This window comes from Amblyraja radiata, chromosome 15 (genome assembly GCF_010909765.2).
Source record: "Amblyraja radiata isolate CabotCenter1 chromosome 15, sAmbRad1.1.pri, whole genome shotgun sequence".
In the NCBI taxonomy this organism is placed as follows: Eukaryota; Metazoa; Chordata; class Chondrichthyes; order Rajiformes; family Rajidae; genus Amblyraja; species Amblyraja radiata.
This window is the reverse complement of record NC_045970.1, coordinates 31,330,114-31,348,788: the sequence shown is the minus strand read 5'-3', so window position 1 is coordinate 31,348,788 and position 18,675 is coordinate 31,330,114. Positions and strand designations below refer to the sequence as shown.

Below are 18,675 nucleotides of genomic sequence, written 5' to 3'. Positions count from 1 at the left end.
ATATAGAGAAAGTACAGTGCAAAACAAAAAAGTGCAAGGGCTATAATGAGCTAGATTTGAAGCTCGGGAATTCATCTTCATGAGAGTGCTGTCAAGAGTCTGATAACAGCGGGGAAGAAGCTGTTCTTGAATCTGGTGATATATGCTTTCAAGCTTTTGCATAATCTGACCGATGTTGCAAGGATGAATGTAGGAGGGAGATAGCATCTGATGTTGACCTGTTGCGGAAGTAGGCAAATTGCTGTGGAATGGTTTATTGGTTATTAATATTACTATTATTAGTATGTTTTGCTTGTTATCCAAGGAAAACATTCATACATGAATACAATCAGACTATTCAGGATAGAGCTTTATAGCTACAGAGAAAGTGCAGATAGTAGAACAAACATCTCATACCTCATATTTCACTTGGGCTTACAAACCAGCGGTATGAATATTGATTTCTGTAACTTCAAGTAACCCTTGCTTTCCCCCCCTATCTCTGTCCCTCCCCCACCCTGGTTCTGCAACTAGTTTCACTGTCCTGATTAATTTTACTGATTGTAAGACTCCTTGTCACCTTCCCCTCAGCTAATAATGAACCATTCTACATTTCCTTATCACCGTCTGCTTTAATCTGTCATTTTCACACTTTACTCTTCAATATCTCTAGACTCCCTCTCCCCTGACTCTCAATCTGAAGAAGGGTCTCGATTTGAAATGTCACCATTCCTTCTCTCCGGAGATGCTGCCTGTCCTGTTGAGTTAATCCAGCATTTTGTGTCTATCTTCAATGTAAACCATCATCTGCAGTTCCTTCCTACACAGAATAAACATAGACCAGCATAGCATAGAAACAAACCCTTTGGCTGTCTGTGCCAAGCTTGATGTCAAATTAATCTCTGCCTGCACAAGATCCATATCCCTCCATTCACTGCACATCCATGTCTAAAAGCCTCTTAAGATCTACTGTCATATCTGTTTCCATCAGCACTCCTGGCAGCATGTTCCAGACACCCACCAGTCTCTGTGTAAAAAAAAACATGCCCGCACATCTCCTTTAAAACTTTCCTCTTCTGACCTTAAAGCTATGCCCTCTCATTGACATTTAGACCTTGGGAGACAGACACAACTCTGCAATTCCTTACGGTCTTGGGCAGAGCCTTAGACCTCAAGATCCCTCTGTACATCAATGTTGTTAAGGGTCTTGCCATCAATTGTATACTTTCCCCTTACGTTCGACCTCCCAACTGCAGAACCTCTCACTTGCTCTGATTAAGACCCATCTGCCATTCTTTGTCATATCTGTACCTGATCCATATGTATTGTTTGACAGCCTTCCTCACTGTCCACAATTCCACTAATGTTGGTATCATCTGGAAATTTACTAACTAATCTATCCACATTTACGTCCAAGTTGTTTATATATCTCAAACGACATAAGTTCTTAACACAGATCCCTGTGGATTACCACTGGTCACAGATCTCCAGCAAGAATAATGCACATCTGCCACTGCCCTCTAAAAAACGACTACAAGGGTGGCAAAGAGGCAGATTGGGAGAATGAAGATACATCCTGAGCTCATACGAGATCTGTTCAAGAGTCTGATAAGAGCGGGAAAGAAGCTGTCGTTGAATAGTACTTTCACGTTTTTGTATCTTCTGATCAACGGGAGAGGGGTGAAGAGGGTATGGCCGGGTGTGATTATGTTCTCCTTGATTATGTTAGCTGATTCCCCTGGGCATCATGAAGTTGAAATGGACTCAATGGGGGTGGGGGAAGGCTGGTTTGCAAGATGTACAGGGCTGCGTCCACAACTCTGCAATTTCTTACAGTCTTGTGCAGAGCACTTGCCAAACCAAGATGTGATGCATTCTGATAGCATGTTTTATTTGGTGCAGCTACAGTAATTGGTAAGTGTCTTTGGAGACATGCAGAATTTGCTTTACCTTCTGAGGAAGTAGAGGGGTTGGTCATAGTGCCAATGTGATTAGACTAGGACAAATTGTTGGTGATACTTACACCAAGGAACTTAAAGTTCTCAACCATCACCACTTCAGCATTGTTGATGTCGACTAGGGAATGTTCTCAAACCCCACTTTCCAAAATTTATAACAAGCTCCTTCGTTTAGCTGATATTAAGAGAAAAGTTATTGTTTTGACACCATGTTACTAAGGTCTCGTTCTCCTTCTTGGACTTTGTCTCATTGTTCGAGAATCGGCCTGCTACTGTGGTGTCGTCTGTAAGCATGTAAATGGATTAAGAGCAGAATTTGGCTGCACAGTCGTGAGTGTATAGGGTGTTGAGAATGCAGTCTTGTTGAAAATAATCGAGGAAGTAGTTTTGTGGCCTATTCTCAATTATTGCGGTCTTTGGGTAAGGAAGTCAAGGATCAAGACTGGGAGGCTGGAGTTAATTTATGCCATGACCAGCCTCTTAAAGCACGATGGTGGATGTGAGCGCTACCGGGTTGGTATTCATTGAGGCACACTACCTTGTTTTTCTTTGGAACCAAGATGATGATGAAACTTCTTGTATGTTACAAATACTTGGCTAATAAAGTATGATTATGATTATAAAAGTAGGTGGGAACCTCAGATTGGAGTACGAAGAGGTTAAAGATTATCACAAATACTTCGGCCAGCTGGTCCATGCAGATTCTGAGGACACGGCTGGGGACTACACCCGGGCCAGTCGCTTTCCAGTGGATTCACTATCTGAAAGGCTGATGTGAATCTGCAACGGTAACCATGGGATCGGGTTCAGATGTGCCTGAGACTGCCGGAGTGGGTGACGTCATTCCACTGACCATTTCAAAATGAGCATAGATTGAGCTCGTCGGGGAGGGATGGGTTGTTTCCAGAGATACTGCCCAACTACACTTTGTATCATTTCTCCTTGGAATGACTAATATCGTATTTACAAGTATAGGACTAGTTGATAATAACTGAAACAAAAACAGAAAGTGTTGAAAGTACTCAGCAACAACTGATACAAATTTTTTTATTATACCAATTTTTTTTTCCCCCCATCAAATGTAGCCTCAGGTGGTTGAAGTTTTACATTCTGTTATTTGCAATTCACTTATTAAACTGTTCTTTCAGACAAATCTGGAAAAAAACCTTGACAAGGCCATTGCCACAGGGGATATAGATGAAGCAGAACGGTTGAGTGACAACCTTGCTGTTCGTAAGGTAAGCTGTTAAGCCACAAGCTGTGCCTACATCTTGATAAATTACAGTACATTCATATTTCTTAGGTCTTTCCACGGGAAAAACAAATGCTAGAATTGTTTAAAGTATTCATGGAATCTATGTTTATTTATTTTTATATTTCCTCATTGGTGAACTTCTATAAAAAGGAATTGTTTTATTTTTCGCTCATGACGTTAGCTCAGAATTTGTGGTAAAAGCAACTACATACACTTCTGGAATAAATCAAATTATTGCTTTCAGTATCTGTAAGCATCGATAAATAAATGTTATGAATTTATTTTCTTCTCCTTCACATATTGTATTACTCTAGTGTCTTGACATATGAAGTACATGAGTTTCAGTGCTTACCTAGTAAACATTACAGTAAATGTTAGGGCTGGAGAGTGTAATTGGATTTTCAATGGTTTACGTCTAAATTGGCAGTGGCAACCTTTTTGGCACCAGAGATTTACTTCAGCAAGTGTTTAGTTTCTTTCTGTCAAATTGGACATTATTTTTAATTTTCTTCTTAGTTTGTTATCACTCCCTTGATCCTTTTTCCTTCCCATCTCTATTTTTCTTGCTGTACATGTTTTTAAATTGAATTAAATGTACTAATTTCTTGGTTTAGGCCAAGTGCATGAGAGAATTCTTCAAACGGTTCAGTTAATAGATCATTCTGCCCCTTGCCCTACTACTTACACCAGATTCACTGGAGGGTAGTGAAATAAAATGCTTCTTCATTTATTGTCAATTGTCAAGCAGAGATGCATAAAACGTCTGAGAAGCTCAAAGCATACCAGCTGCAAAATCGAATCCTTATTTGGGCACCACAGTTGCTGTCTGCCCTTCTGATTTAGACTTTAGAGAAACAGGCCCTTCGACCCACTGAGTTTGTGCCGACCAGTGATCGCCTCGTACACTAGCACTATCTACACACTAGGGACAATTTACAGAAGCCAAGTAATCTACAAACCCGTATGTGTGTGGAGGAAACCGGAGCACCCGAAGAAAACCCACACATCACAGGGAGAACGTACGAACTCCGTACAGGCAGCACCGGTAGTCAGGATCAATCTTGGGTCACTGGTGCTGTAAGGTAGCAACTCCACTGCTATGCCTCTGTGCCGCCCTGATACTGATACTTTACATAAGTACCCTTCTTCTCGTGTGAGACAGATATTAAGTAGAACACTTGAATTTTAGGAGTTCCATCCTAATGCTGACATTCGTGCAGGCAGTTTTCCAAAAACAATCTTTGGAAACTTTTCCACATAATTATGTACCTTGCATTCTAAAAGGACTTTAAATATGCTCCATATTTTTACATTCTACTTTTGTTTTGTTAATCTGAAGAATCTATGGGATTAAGAAATGTGCAACTTGGTTATGTAAATCTCTTTCAAAAGGGAAATTATAACATTATACTGGTGGGATTATTTTGAAACTGGACTGAGTAATTTAGGAGTTGGGTGAAGTTGTTTGCAGCACGTGAAGCAGTGGAACTGAACGATAGGGTAATGTGTAAACTACAATGGCAGTGGCTTTGGATTCCTCTCAAAAAAGTCAGAGTGACTTCACTCAGTGTCTCAATGCTCTGCGTTTTGATAATCTTGCAGAAACACCAAATTTTAGCTGTTGCAGCAGCAATTAGATCAAAAAGAGTGTTGTGTGAATTCTATACATACACTAGATTAAGTTTGGTACTACGTTGTGGTTCACAACAATAATTTTATCCAATATTAACTGATTTTCTACTTTCAGCTCCGCTCCAGAATTGTTGGGGTGTATTGTATAGGGAATAGACAGTGGTTGCAGTGAAATATTGAACAGCAATCACCTGTTGATGCATTGATAGTATGGAGCCTTGTGAACCACACTCTTGTTTTACCTGTATGAGTAATCTGGAAGTGATATAACAATAGCACTATTCTATCGCCCTCACTGTCAAACTTCACTGAAATCTATAGTATCATCTGCAAGTGAAGTTATATAATTACTGTGGTTGAATCAAACCTGGTGGCTGCGTCTTGGTTTAGTTTAGTTTATTGTCATGTGTACCGAGGCACCGTGAAAAGCTTTTGTGACCAAAGTTGCCGGTTTTATCACATATGCCTCAAGTATATTGATATTTTCAGAGTGCCAGAAGGCGCTGTTTCATAGTCCATTATATTTTGCCAAAACACACCAAGAGTGTTATTTTGATGCGGTGATGATAACTATTGGAAGTATTTCAGATCATTTGGCAGAATTCATAGTGCACAATCTTGAATTATTCTTGCACGATTTAATGTTTTTTAAATTTCTTTACAAAGTGGGGTCATTGGAATTTTTTTCTGGATCACTGACAAGAATTTGTGATCCATGCATTTAGAAATGCAGAAGAAATGCTCAGTCATGTGGGAGAAACATTCCTTTTTATTTTGAATGAAGGTGGGAATACTATGTAGTACATCAACAGAGGAATGTGAAGCCACCTTATTGAAATATATATAATTGTAAGGAGGTATGACAGGGCAGATGTTGGGATGTTTCCATGCGAGGGAAAGTCTTGAACAAAGGGGTATAGTAACAAAATAAGGGGGTATCATTTAAAATCAGATGTATTGGAATTTTCCTCTCACAAAAGGTGGTGAATACCTCCATTGAATCATCGACCCTGGGGCATTGTGAAGGCCAGTATGAAAGTATTAAAAGAGGGAGTAGATTTTTAATAGCTGGGAATTGAGGGTTATGAGAAACTGGCACAGAAGAGGAGTTGAGGCCAAGAGCATATCAGCCATGATCAGATTGAATGGTGGGGCAGACTTAAGAGATCAGGAACCTAGTTCCGCTACTTTTTTTTCTTGTATTCTTAAACAGGAAATCAATTAAATCAAAATGTAATTCTATTAAAGTCTAAAGTAGGCACCTATGGATGCCCCTCCACTCATCTAGCTTATTTGGAGGGAGGAATTGGGTACCAGCACAGTACAACACTGAAATCAACAGGTGAGGTTTATGGCATTAAAACACTGATGGAGATGCAGCACTTTTATTCTGTAAATGAATCATGTAAATGATTCTTTACAGACATAATATATTAATTGCTTCCATGCTGTTTCTTTGGAACTGAAAATTTACTTTTACGAGACTTAATTCTTCAGATTTTAATTACTGATGCCTTTTAAATGATGCCTCTTTAAATTATATAACCATATAACCATATAACAATTACAGCACGGAAACAGGCCATCTCGGCCCTACAAGTCCGTGCCGAACAATTTTTTTCCCTTAGTCTCACCTGCCTGCACTCATACCATAACCCTCCATTCCCTTCTCATCCATATGCCTATCCAATTTATTCTTAAATGATACCAACGAACCTGCCGCCACCACTTCCACTGGAAGCTCATTCCACACCGCTACCACTCTCTGAGTAAAGAAGTTCCCCCTCATGTTACCCCTAAACTTCTGTCCCTTAATTCTGAAGTCATGTCCTCTTGTTTGAATCTTCCCTATTCTCAAAGGGAAAAGCTTGATCACTGGACATTATAATGGACATTTTCCTTTATAATTTATTCTATTCCTTCTATCTTATTTCTCATCTAATTTTATCTTTCTTTGCCTTTTTATGTTTGGTTTTCCATACTTGATTTTACCTTTATCCCCTGGAGTTTAGGAGACCGAGAAGAATTCAAAATCGTGAGGCGATGATAAGACAAATATTCCTTTTCCCAGGGTAGCGGAGTCAAAAACCTGAGGACATGGATTTAAGATAAAAGTTGAAAGAGTTAAAAGGGAACTGAGGGGCAACGTTTTCTCATCGAGGGTGGTGGAATCTCAGGTATATGGAATGACCTGCCAGAGGCAGTGCAACAATTATGTTTAAAAATCATTCAGAAAGTACATGGATAGTAAAGGTTTAGAGGGATATCGGCCAAACTGCAAATGGTACTCGCTCAGGTAAACATCTTGGTCAGCTGGATGAGTTCGGCCGAAGGACCTGTTTCTTTACTTCATAACCCTTTGAATCTCCATGAATCCATAAATGGAATCCAGCTCCATCTATGTACATGATTCTGTGTGGAGCTTCAGTCCCATTTTTTTCCAACACTTGTGGAGCCATCGGCAATGCAATGTTTGACAACAGAAGCCAGAAACCCTTTGCTGTATGAGCTGAGGCCATCCCAACTTGATGTGGCACAATGGAATATCTAACTCTTGCTGCTCCGTCAATGCTTTTTGTCTTCCAACCTTTTTGACTGCTAACTTTTTTACACAGAGAATGGTGGGTATATAGAATGAGCTGCCGGAGAAGGTAGTTGGGGCAGGTACGATGATGTTTAGGAGACATTTGGACAGGTATACGGATAGGATGCGTTAACAGGGATGTGGCCCAAGCGTGGGCAGGTGGGCAGGGCTCTAAATTAACGGGTGCCTGGGTGCCAATGGCGACTTAAAGTCCTGCCTGGCATCCTAAAAGTTGTTCCATTTGGCCAGGCTTGGCAAGCACCGGGACACCTATTATTCAACTCTGAGCGGGCCCCCCTCTCTATCTCTCTCTCTCTCTCTGTCACTGTCCGTCTCCTCCCGCCATCCGTATCCGTGTCCAGGCCTCCGGTTCTCCGCTCTCCGCCCGCTCCTCATCCGCCGGCATGACCAGCCGCCATGCACATGTGCACTGCCACGGCCTGCACATCCTCCCCCTGCACATGCGCACAACCACGGCCAGCACATCATCGGCCACTCTGCACATGTGCACTGATTTTTTTATTTTTTTTATTTATTTTTTTATTATTAGGGACAGTGCATATTAATAAACATTTGCATGTAATATGCAAGATTGTAGCCAGTAGCTAATTTCCATCTTTTGTCACAACACAAGGTAAACACATTCCAAACAAGGTAAAAACAAAAGACAAAAATAAAAACAAAACAGACAATAAAGTTAAAAAAAATAGCAATTAAAGAGTACCATAGGTTATTTTTAATGTAGATTATGATTGCAATTTTGATTTTGCAGTAACCATATTTTTAGATGTTTGGTAAATGAGGTAAGGGTTGGCAGATCCCGTATGATGCATGGTATCGCGTTCCAGGTCTGCGACGCTCGATATGAAAATACTGACTGCCCAAAGACACTTTTCCTAAACGGGATTATACAATCACCCCTGGAGGCTGTTCTTGTCGACCTATTTGTGTTTTTCTTTATGAAGTCCTTTAACGGAGGTGGGGCTAGTCCACGGAAGATTTTGTAAACCAAAATTGAGTCTGAATATTTTATTACGTTTTCCCAGCTCAGCAGATCAAATTTCTTCAGGATGTTACAGTGATGGTACATTCTGAGCTTTTTGTCAAGAGTTTTTATGTGCACTGCCACGGCAACTGGTAGGCGCCAGGCACTTTCTCCTTCCCTTTGCATAGGAAGAGGCGGAGATAGTTGGCTGAGGGAGAGCTGGGAAGGGGAGGAGAAAGCAGGGATTACTTGAAATTGAAGAAGTCAATGTTCATACCGCTGGGGTGTAAACTGCCCAAGCGAAATATGCGATGCTGCTCCTCCAATTTACGGTGGGCCTAACTCTGGCCCGGAGGAGGCCCAGGACAGAAAGGTTGGATTCGGAATGGGAGGGGTAGTTGAAGTGCTGAGCCACCGGGAGATCAGGTTGGTTATTGCGAACCGAGCGGAGGTGTTGGGCGAAGTGATCGCCAAGCCTACGCTTGGTCTCACCGATGTAGAGCAGCTGTCACCTAGAGCAGCGGGTGCAATAGATGATGTTGGAGGAGGTGCAGGTGAACCTCTGCCGCACCTGGAAAGACTGCTTGGGTCCTTGAATGGAGTCAAGGGGGGAGGTAAAGCGACAAGTGTAGCATTTCCTGCGGTTGCAAGGGAAAGTGCCAGGAGAGGGGGTGGTGTGGGTGGGAAGGGACGAATTGACCAGGGAGTTACGGAGGATGCGGTGTCTGTGGAAAGCCGACAGAGTAGGAGATGGGAAGATGAGGCCAGTGGTGGGATCCCGTTGGTAGACATAAAAGCTGGAGAAATTCAGTGAATGAGGCAGCATCTATGGAGCAAAGGAATAGGCGACGTTTCGCGTCGAGACCCTTCTTCAGACTGATTGGGGGGGGGGGGGGTGGGACAAGGGAAAAAGAAAGGAAGAGGCAGAGACAGTAGGCTGTGGGAGAGCTGGGAATGGGAGGGGAAGGAGGGAGAAAGCAAGGACTACCTGAAATTGGAGAAGCCATTGTAAACTACCCAAGCAAAATATGAGGTGCTGTTCCTCCAATTTGCGGTGAGCCTCACTCGGGCATGGGGGAGTCCCAGGACAGAAAAGTCGGAATGGGAGGGGGAGTTGAAGTGCTGAGCCACTGGGAGATCAGGTTGGTTATTGCAAACTGAGTGGAGGTGTTGTGCAAAGCGATCACCAAGCCTGTGCTTGGTCTCACCGAGGTTGATCATACGCTGAATAATCCAACCACATTTTTGTTTGGAAATGGAAAGAAATAATAGAAATTGCATTCATTGCAACGTGTAAAAAGAGTTGAGATACCGTATATACTGTATTATAATTTTGCTGCATGTCATTGTGATATATATCATGTCTTGATTGGTAAATATGTTTAGTTTGTGACTTTATTTGAAGCAGAAATAATATGTGAATGCTTCATTGAGCATAATTCCGACTGGTAACGTCATCCAAGCACATTATCACACGCGTCATGCAAGCCGTCTTAAATGACCACCTAAACTGTCATTTGGCAATCTAAAAAACTGCCTAAATTGTCCGGCTGGAAACAGAGAAAAAAAGTTAAGTGAGAGCCCTGGTGGGACAAGTGTGGATAGGGCATGTTTTGTCAGTGTGGACAAGTTGGGCGAAGGGCCTGTTTCCATGCTGCATGACTCCATGAAACTTTCTTGCTGTCGGCTTTGGATGTTAGCAGAATGTTGATGCAGTGGCATTCCAGCTAACATTCCTCCCGGAGGATGCAGGGTCATTTGATACCTGTGTAGAAACAGGAATGGCAGAATCAGAATTGTGTCACTGTGGAATTTGCATTGCACTTTTTGTCATAATCGCTTTATGGAAATTACTGGGAAGTTAACGTTTATTGCTTATCTCTAATTGCCTTTGAGCTGCCCAACTAATGCACTGCGAAACTATCATTGTGGAAACACTGGCTTTGTTTTGTGCTGCCGGAGGTGGTAGTGGAGACTGATACAATAGTGGCATTTAAGAAAATTTTGGATGGGTATCTGATAATGCAAGGTTATGGATTATGTGCAGGCAGATAAGAGTTGGTCTTGGCATCATGTTTGGCAGAGACATTGTGGGCCGAAGGGCCTGTTTCTGTACCGTACTGCTCTATGTTGGTGAATTGCAGTCAATTTGATTTAAATTTTCTTGCACTGTTTCAAAGCTGTATTGCATAGGGGATGAAATATTTTGGTACGCATAGCTGGTTGAATTTCCATAGTTAAGGTAGACAACCTGGAAAATAGCCCTTTTTACATTCCAGTCTATTGGAAATACATTTGCAATCAAGTAATGCTGAAAAGTCACCACTCAATTGAATTTCTAGACACCACTGTACTAACAAAATAAATCATCATCTCTAGATGGCACTCAAGCGTAGACACTACAACTTTGGGGCAGCACGGTGGCACAGGAGTAGAGTTGCCCAAGGTATGCAAAATAGTCACCCATAAAGGGCACTACAATTCAATCCCATTGAACAGTGCGATTGAATTTCAAACCTTACATAACCAAAATGGCACTACTTTGAGAGAGTGCATGATCACAGGGACCATGAACTCCATATGTCCATTTTTTACAAGGTGGATATCAAATGAATAGGACAAATTATACATAAATAGGTGGAGGGGCAGGTAGTGTAGAGAAAGGAGGGATACTGCAGAAGGACTTGGACAGGTTGGGAGAGTGGGCAGAGAAGTGGCAGATGGAATATAGTTTAGCAAAGTGTAGAGTCATGCATTTTGGTTGTAGGAATAAAGGTGTAGACTAGTTTCTAAATGGGGAGAGAATCCAGTAATTGGAGGTGCAAAGGGACTTGGGAGTGCTGGTGCAGGATTCCCAAAAAGATAATCTACAAGTCGAATCGGTGGTAAAGAAAGCAAATGCAATGTTAGCATTTATTTCAAGAGGGCTAGAATACAAAAACGAGGATATAATGTTGAGGCTCTATAGGGCACTGCTCAAGCCGCATTTGGAATATTGTGAGCAATTTTGGGAGACCATATCTGAGGAAGGATGTGCTGGCTCTGGAAAGGGTCCAGAGGAGGTTTACAAGAATGATCCTTGGAATGAGTGGGTGAACATGATGAGCGTTTGACGGCACTGGGCCTGGGCGAATGGCCTAATTCTGCTCCCATCACTTATGACATAAGATCATAAGAAATAGGAGCAGAATTAGTCCATTCGGCCCATCAAGTCTACTCCGCCATTCAATCATGGCTGATCTATCTCTCCCTCCTAACCCCATTCTCCTGCCTTCTCACCATAACCTCTGACACCCTTACTAATCAGGAATCTCTATCTCTGCCTTAAATATAGCCACTGACTTTGCCTCCACAGCCTTCTGTAGCAAAGAATTTCACAGATTCACTATTGTGACATTTAAGAAAGCAAAACGTATGTTTGACTTTGTAAATAGAGGTACATATTGTAAAGAATAAAGTTCTGTTAAATCTTTAGCAATCGCTGGGCCTTTCAGATAACTGAAATATAATAAAGACCAAATATATTTACCATGGACTCAAATGTAATAAGGTCCATTTCCAGGTTGTCTCACTTCACTATGGAAATTCAACCAGTGTTACAGTGGTACAGCTCTGGGCACTATTTAACAAAAGAGATATGGTACAAGTTAAATTGGGGTGCCACGGTGCCACAGCGGTAGAGTTGCTGTTACAGTGCTTGCAGTGCAGGAGACCCGGATTTGATCCTGACTACAGGTTCTGTCTGTATGGAGTTTGTACGTTTTCCCCGTGACCTGCATGGGTTTTCTCCGAGATCTTCTGTTTCCTCCCACACTCCAAAGACATACAGGTTTGTAGGTTTGACTTGCTCTAAGTGTAAATTGTCCCTACTGCGTGTTGGATATTGTTAATGTGCGGGGATCGCTGGTTGGTGCGGACTCGGTGGGCCGAAGGGCCTGTTTCCACGTTGTATCTCTAAACTAAACTAAACTAAATGGACCTAAATTGTGTTGAGAGATTGTGCTTGTTCTGCTTCAACAGAAAGTGATCTCTTTGCAGTAAGCACAATTTTGACAGAACAAAAAGAGAGACGCTGTTTCTTGCAAGTTGGTTGATTATCATGATGCATAAATTTTAAATAATTTGCCAAAGAGGTAAAAGTGAATTTGAATTTTTTTTCATACATGTGAGGTGTTTTTACCTGACTAAAAAGGTAATAGAATCTGATTTGGTAAAAAATTGCTGAAATAATTTACATGTATTTGCAAGGTTGTGGGGAGAAAGCATGGATGTGGGAGTAAGCTTTGCTTGGATTGCCTGCCACTTCCCCACCCATATATGTCCACCTCTCTCCACCCTAAACTGTAATGATCTGGTTTAAATTATTCTTCATGCCTCGAAGATTCGACCTTATAATCATTTCCATTTTTGTCCAATCACTTCCATCTGCTGAATTTGGTAATTGTTTCTGCCAAGACTCTTGCCATTTATTTATTAGCTTTAATTAGCTTTTCTATTCTTGTTATTTTTCCAAAAGCAAAACCTTTCTTCCCCTTCTGAGTTCTTTGGAAGTTAAGAACTGGAAAGGCAGATGGAATATAGTGTAGCAAAATGTGGTCATGCATTTTGGTAGTAGGATTAAAGGATTAAAGGCATAGATTATTTTCTAAATGGGGAGAGAATCCAGAAATCTGAGGTACAAAGGGACTTGGGAGTGCTATTGCAGGATTCCCAAAAGGTTAATCTTCAAGTCAAATCAGTGGTAAAGAAAGCAAACGCAATGCAGACGCAATAAACTGATTTATTTCGAGAGGGCTTGTGTACAAAAACAGGGATGTAATGCTGAGGCTCTATAAGGTCAAGCTGCATTTGGAATATTGTGAGCAATTTTGGGCACCATATCTGAGGAAATCTGTGCTGGAACTGGAGAGGGTCCAGAGGAGGTTTACAAGAATGATCCCAGGAATGGGTAGGTTAAACTATAATAAGCGTTTGTCGGCACTGGGCCTGTATTGGCTGGAGTTTAGAATAATGAGGGGAGACCTCATTGAAACATACCTAGACTCTCCCACTGGTGGAAATATCCTCTCCACACCCACTCTATTCAAGCCTTTCACTGTCTAGGTCTGGAGGTCATAGCCTCAGAATTAAACGACAAACTTATAGGAAGGAGATGAGGAGACATTTATTTAGTTAGAGGGTGATGAATCTGTTGAATTATTTGCCACAGAAGGCTGTTTATGCCAAGTCAGTGGATATTTTTAAGGCAAAGATCGATAGAGTCCTGATTAGTACAGGTGTCAATAGTTATGGGGAGAAGGCAGGCGAATGGGATTAGGAGGGTGAGATAGAACAGCCATGATTAAATGGTGGAGTAGACTTGATGGATGAATGGCTTAATTCTACTCCTATTCCTTATGATGTTATGACATGACATGAAAGCTTCTCATCCTAAAGATGACAAGCTGGGTAATGAGGACAATTACACAAACAACTGATGTGTTGGCCTTGCCTAATGCATCAACGTGTTTTTCAGTTGAATGAAAAGTAAAATATGTATAGCAACGCTTACGGTATTAGATAGAATTCACTTTTGATAATCATTTCATGCTTTTAAAGTCTAAAGTCCCTAACACTAGGGTGACAGCACTTTACTATGCATTCATTATTGTAGCAATATTGTATTCACCTACCACAGAACACCTAACTAATGACATAAACAAGAAATAGGAGCAGGAGTTGCCATTTGGATGCTTGTGCCTACACCAGCACTCAACAAGAACATGACTGATCCAACTCATTTTCCTACCCTTGCCACATATTCCTTCATTCTAATATCCAGAAATATTTCTTGCAGGAGCACATTATATCAATAAATTGAAGTGAACTTCAGTTGCCAACCATTTTAACTCCCCTTCCCATTCCCACACTGACCTTTCTGTTCTGCATCTCCTCTATTCCCAGAGTATGACCACAAACACATTGTAGGAACAGCACCTCATATTCTACTTGGGTAGCTTACAACCCAATGGTATGAACATTGAATTTGCCAATTTGAGGTAACTAATCAACAAATAACACCCCCCTCCCTTCACTTTGCTCCACCTGGATGCGCACCCATTTCTCCCACAAACCAGCCTCACTTTCCCCTCCCCCCATCCCCTTCCACATATCCCTTTATTGGGCATCACATTTCATGTCTCTTTTCTCCATATCTTCTTATCTTACTGCCTTTTGTCCTTTCTTCTCTGACCTTTGTCCAACCATTATACCCCCCCCCCCCTTCACTAGTATCCACCTATCACTTACCATGCTTTGTTCCACTCCCACCTCTCTTGTAGTTTTTTCTCTCCATTTCTGCATTCAGTTTGAAGAAGGATCCCGACCTGAAACGTCACCTATCCATATTCTCCAGAGATACTGCCTGTCCCGCTGAGTTACTCCAGCGCCTTTTGTCTTTTTTGTTATTGTGCTTGACATTAATGGGAAGCAGACAGATGCCCAGAAGGATTGGTAGGTGACCTGCTAGTTAAGAATATTCCCTGCCTAAAAGAAGCCAACGTGACAAACTCTTGTATTTTCCCCTTCCCCGGTGTGGTCAGAATACCTTCTGATCTGACATCAGCCTGTAAGTGCTGGTGACAACAGCACCACCTTCCCAAACTTTAAAACATAGTCTGATCTAGGAAATGCATGTACTTGCTGAGCCTGAACTAAAGAAATTCGATGAAATATGGTAATTATCATGTTACTGCTTAGGCAAGTTTGCCTTGTGAAAATTGGTTGTCTTGTTTCTTACATTCCATGAGTGATTATCCTTCAAAAAATATCTAATTGACTGTAAAGCACTTGGGGCATCTGAGATTTCTGAGAGATTTTATTATATAAAGGTTTTCTGACTACACTGTTGTACTTGCAACAAATCTTCATAGATGTTTGTAATATTCACTGAGATGTCTCCATTGCCATATGTATGCCATAAATTAAGATTGTACTGTAGTTGGAATGTAACCCATATTAATATATTGTTATCAACAAACAATGGGGAATAGGTGTATGTTTTCAGTATGGTCTTCATAGTACCATTTTGTTTTGTGTTAAATATTTTAGGCAGCAGTCCCGTAATTCAAGATGACTTTACATTTAACTAAATATTCAGGTATAAATGTATTATTTGAATTAGTCAGTGAACTAAGTGTCTAAAGAAACTGCCATCAACAGAAACTATGAATAGGAGTATTTCCTTGATGGTCATTTCCGGCTGCATCACATAATTCAGAGACTGTTTATCATGTCGAAATAGGGGTGTAGCAGCTCTCATAATTGACCCTATTCAACTAACTGAACATTTTCCTAATGCCCAATGCTTTCTCTGGGAATATTATTAAGTAGCTGAGAGAACGACATGCATTGATTAATAGTGATTAATTTGAATAAAATATTGGATTGTTTAAACACCGTTGGAAAGTAATTGTTAAAATCGTTTAATAGAGCAGTAATAAAGTTTATATCTGATGAAAAAGATATATGCTGGGGTATTATAAGGTAACTGCTGGGGAGTTGTTAACCTGTCGGAGAAATCTGCAGCTTACCTGCATGCCTGTGTTTTAAGACCAGAAAGTGTTTGCTATTGGCCTGAAGCAATCTCTTCATCTGAAATTTCGTGTTTGGCTAAAACTCAAACTTCAAATTTGATTTGTAGCTTTAGATAACTCTTGTTTTTGCAAAGGTGCCGTACTGTCTGTGAGTACTCTGGCCCAAGGCAACAATTTAATTACAATAAAACATATTGACCTCATTTAAGAACCTGCCAAAATATATTTACAGATTTTGTGTAATTTAGAGAAATTGTTATTGGATAATCGTGAATTCTTCTCACACAAAGTAGTAATTTGATATAAGCTGCATCTTTTTTTCTTCTTGCACTGAGTTATAAATTGGTTGTGCAATATAATTGTATTAACTTTAACAGGATACTTTATATACTTTATGAATCTATATCAATCTTTATTTAGGGGAAGCTTTGCTTCGAGTAAAAGGACATAAAACTTGAATATGTTCAACTAGCATCTGAAAAGGTTCCTCAGATTGATAACAGGCTACTTTATCTGCACCTTTTGATCTTTGGATCATTTGATAATTACATTTAGCTTTTAGATTTCTTTTGAAAGGCCTTTGCACACAATTTTTAACTCAGTGTGCCGGGTCAGAAGGTGGGATGCTAATCCTCATAATTATACTGGACTGCACTGGAACAGGATATAAGAGGAAAGGTAGAAGGTAGAGTAGGATGGAGAATTAAAGTGACAAGAAACTGTAAGTTCAGGGGCAGACCTTTGGGCTAAACTGAGCTGTTTTGCAAAGTGATGTGGAAGGTCCACGTCATGAACACTGAATATAATGCAATAAATTAGATGTACAGGCAAATTGCCGTATCACCCAGAAGGAATGTTGGGGGTCACTAGATGGTGGGAATGTCAGAGGTAAAAGAGCAATTGCTAACTTTCCTGTGGTTGTGTGGGAAAGTGGCTTAAGAAGAGGAGCAGGTGCATATGGAAGCGTGCCCTAGAGTGAACAGTCCCTTTGTCATGTTAACAAACCATTCATAATGATATAAAGGGAAGTTACTTGTTCTCTGGTGGTGACTGATGTTAAAGGTGCTGTAAATTGCAACGTACTGTATGATCTCTTGAATGGGACAGCTATTAGGGTGGAGGGTTAAGACCAAAGCAACGCTTTCATCATTATGGATGGTGGCGAGTGTGGAAGTGCACAAATGTAATTATGTTAACGCAGGAACTGAATGAACTGTTTGTCCACTATTTTCTGCTTTTACTTATAACAATGAATCTCAAGATCATACTTTATTACCTGGTCAAAACAAATCAACTTGACACAATATATATCAAAGGAATGGGGCAAAGTAAGATGTAAATTGATCATTTTAAACCTGATTCTAGCAAAGGAATGATTCAGCAATTAATTAGGCTTATACTTTGGTTTTAGACTTTCCTGTTTCAGCTTTTTATTTTCACTTGTGATTCCAATGCATAGTAAGCCAAGAGCACTATCCATCCATCCACTGTTAATTCACACTTTCAGAAAGTTGTGGTTGACAATTGAATGTAGATCTTCGCCTTAGCTAACCTTGAAATAAACTTAGCCTTGATTTCAACTTAACCTCCATTAAAATTACAAACTTTCAGGGTGCACTTTCAGTTTTCACTGTTTTTTTGTCAGGTTGTTGCAACAATGATGTTTGACCTAAAGATTATCTCTATTGCTCCTTCCTTAAATATTGCCTAAATAGCTGAACATTTTCAAAATTATCTGATTTATCTGCAGTGGTTTCCTTTTGTATTGAAATTCATTCCTGCCTGACCATGGTGCAAGGACAGCAGTTTAATGACATGGTTGCACCACTGATAATGCCCTGTGGGCTGACATCATCAGCTGAAGGTTAACACAGGTCACACCAACGTATGATTAGCAAAAGCAAGATTATAACTCTTTGTACATAATTTCCAATTATATTTATTACCAGTTAGTCTAATGACAACTCAGTGGCTCTCTCAGCTCAGTTTGCCTCAAAATGTCAAGCACAAATTATATCTAGCATGAGCTGATGTAAGGTTTAGCACTGTTTAAACAATATCACACTGGAAACTGACTGTTCTCACAAAACTAACTGCACCGCTGTTTTGACATAATTACCATTGGAAAAATTGGGGGTCTTAAAGGATGCTCCTTAAGCATTCTCTTAAGGTACTTAAGGTCTTATATGTTTTGAAAGCAGTTCAACATTTTTTTTGTAATTTGAAGAAAAATGCCTACTGCATTATAGCTACCATATCATGGGAGGCACAGTGCTTCACAGCGTCAGAGATCAATTCTGACCTACGATACGATACAATAAAACTTTATTCATCCCCGGAGGGAAATTGGTCTGCCAACAGTCCCAACGCACAACAAGGTACACAAACACTTGAAATTAAAAGTGAAAACAAAAAGAAATAGACAAGTGGCTGATGGCTGGCTGCCATGTGCACAGCGCCTTCATTGGAACAAATGAACAAACAAACATGGACTTATCCCCTGGGCAGAGGACAAACTAGAGTGCCCCCCTCCCCCACACCGGGTCACCTTTTGTTCTCTCACCGACCCTCACAGTGGTCCCCCCCCACACACTCATCAACCACCGATCGCGGGTCTGCCTATAACTTGGCTGAGTGGGTTTGCTTTTCTCCCACACTGTACATTGGTAGGTTAAATGGCCACTGTAAGCTGCCCCTAATGTGTAGGT

The 18,675-nt window shown here is 40.8% G+C and overlaps 1 protein-coding gene across 3 annotated transcripts in view; it reads left to right on the top strand.

Moving 5' to 3' along the window:
• The window catches only part of fam204a (family with sequence similarity 204 member A), a 73,851-nt gene that overhangs the window by 20,563 nt on the left and 34,613 nt on the right, over window positions 1-18,675 (top strand). For all 3 annotated transcript variants that reach the window (XM_033033967.1, XM_033033968.1, XM_033033966.1), the window contains exon 7: window positions 3,086-3,175. In XM_033033967.1, coding sequence (XP_032889858.1) covers window positions 3,086-3,175 — 90 coding nt within the window. The remainder of the gene's footprint in view (window positions 1-3,085; window positions 3,176-18,675) is intronic.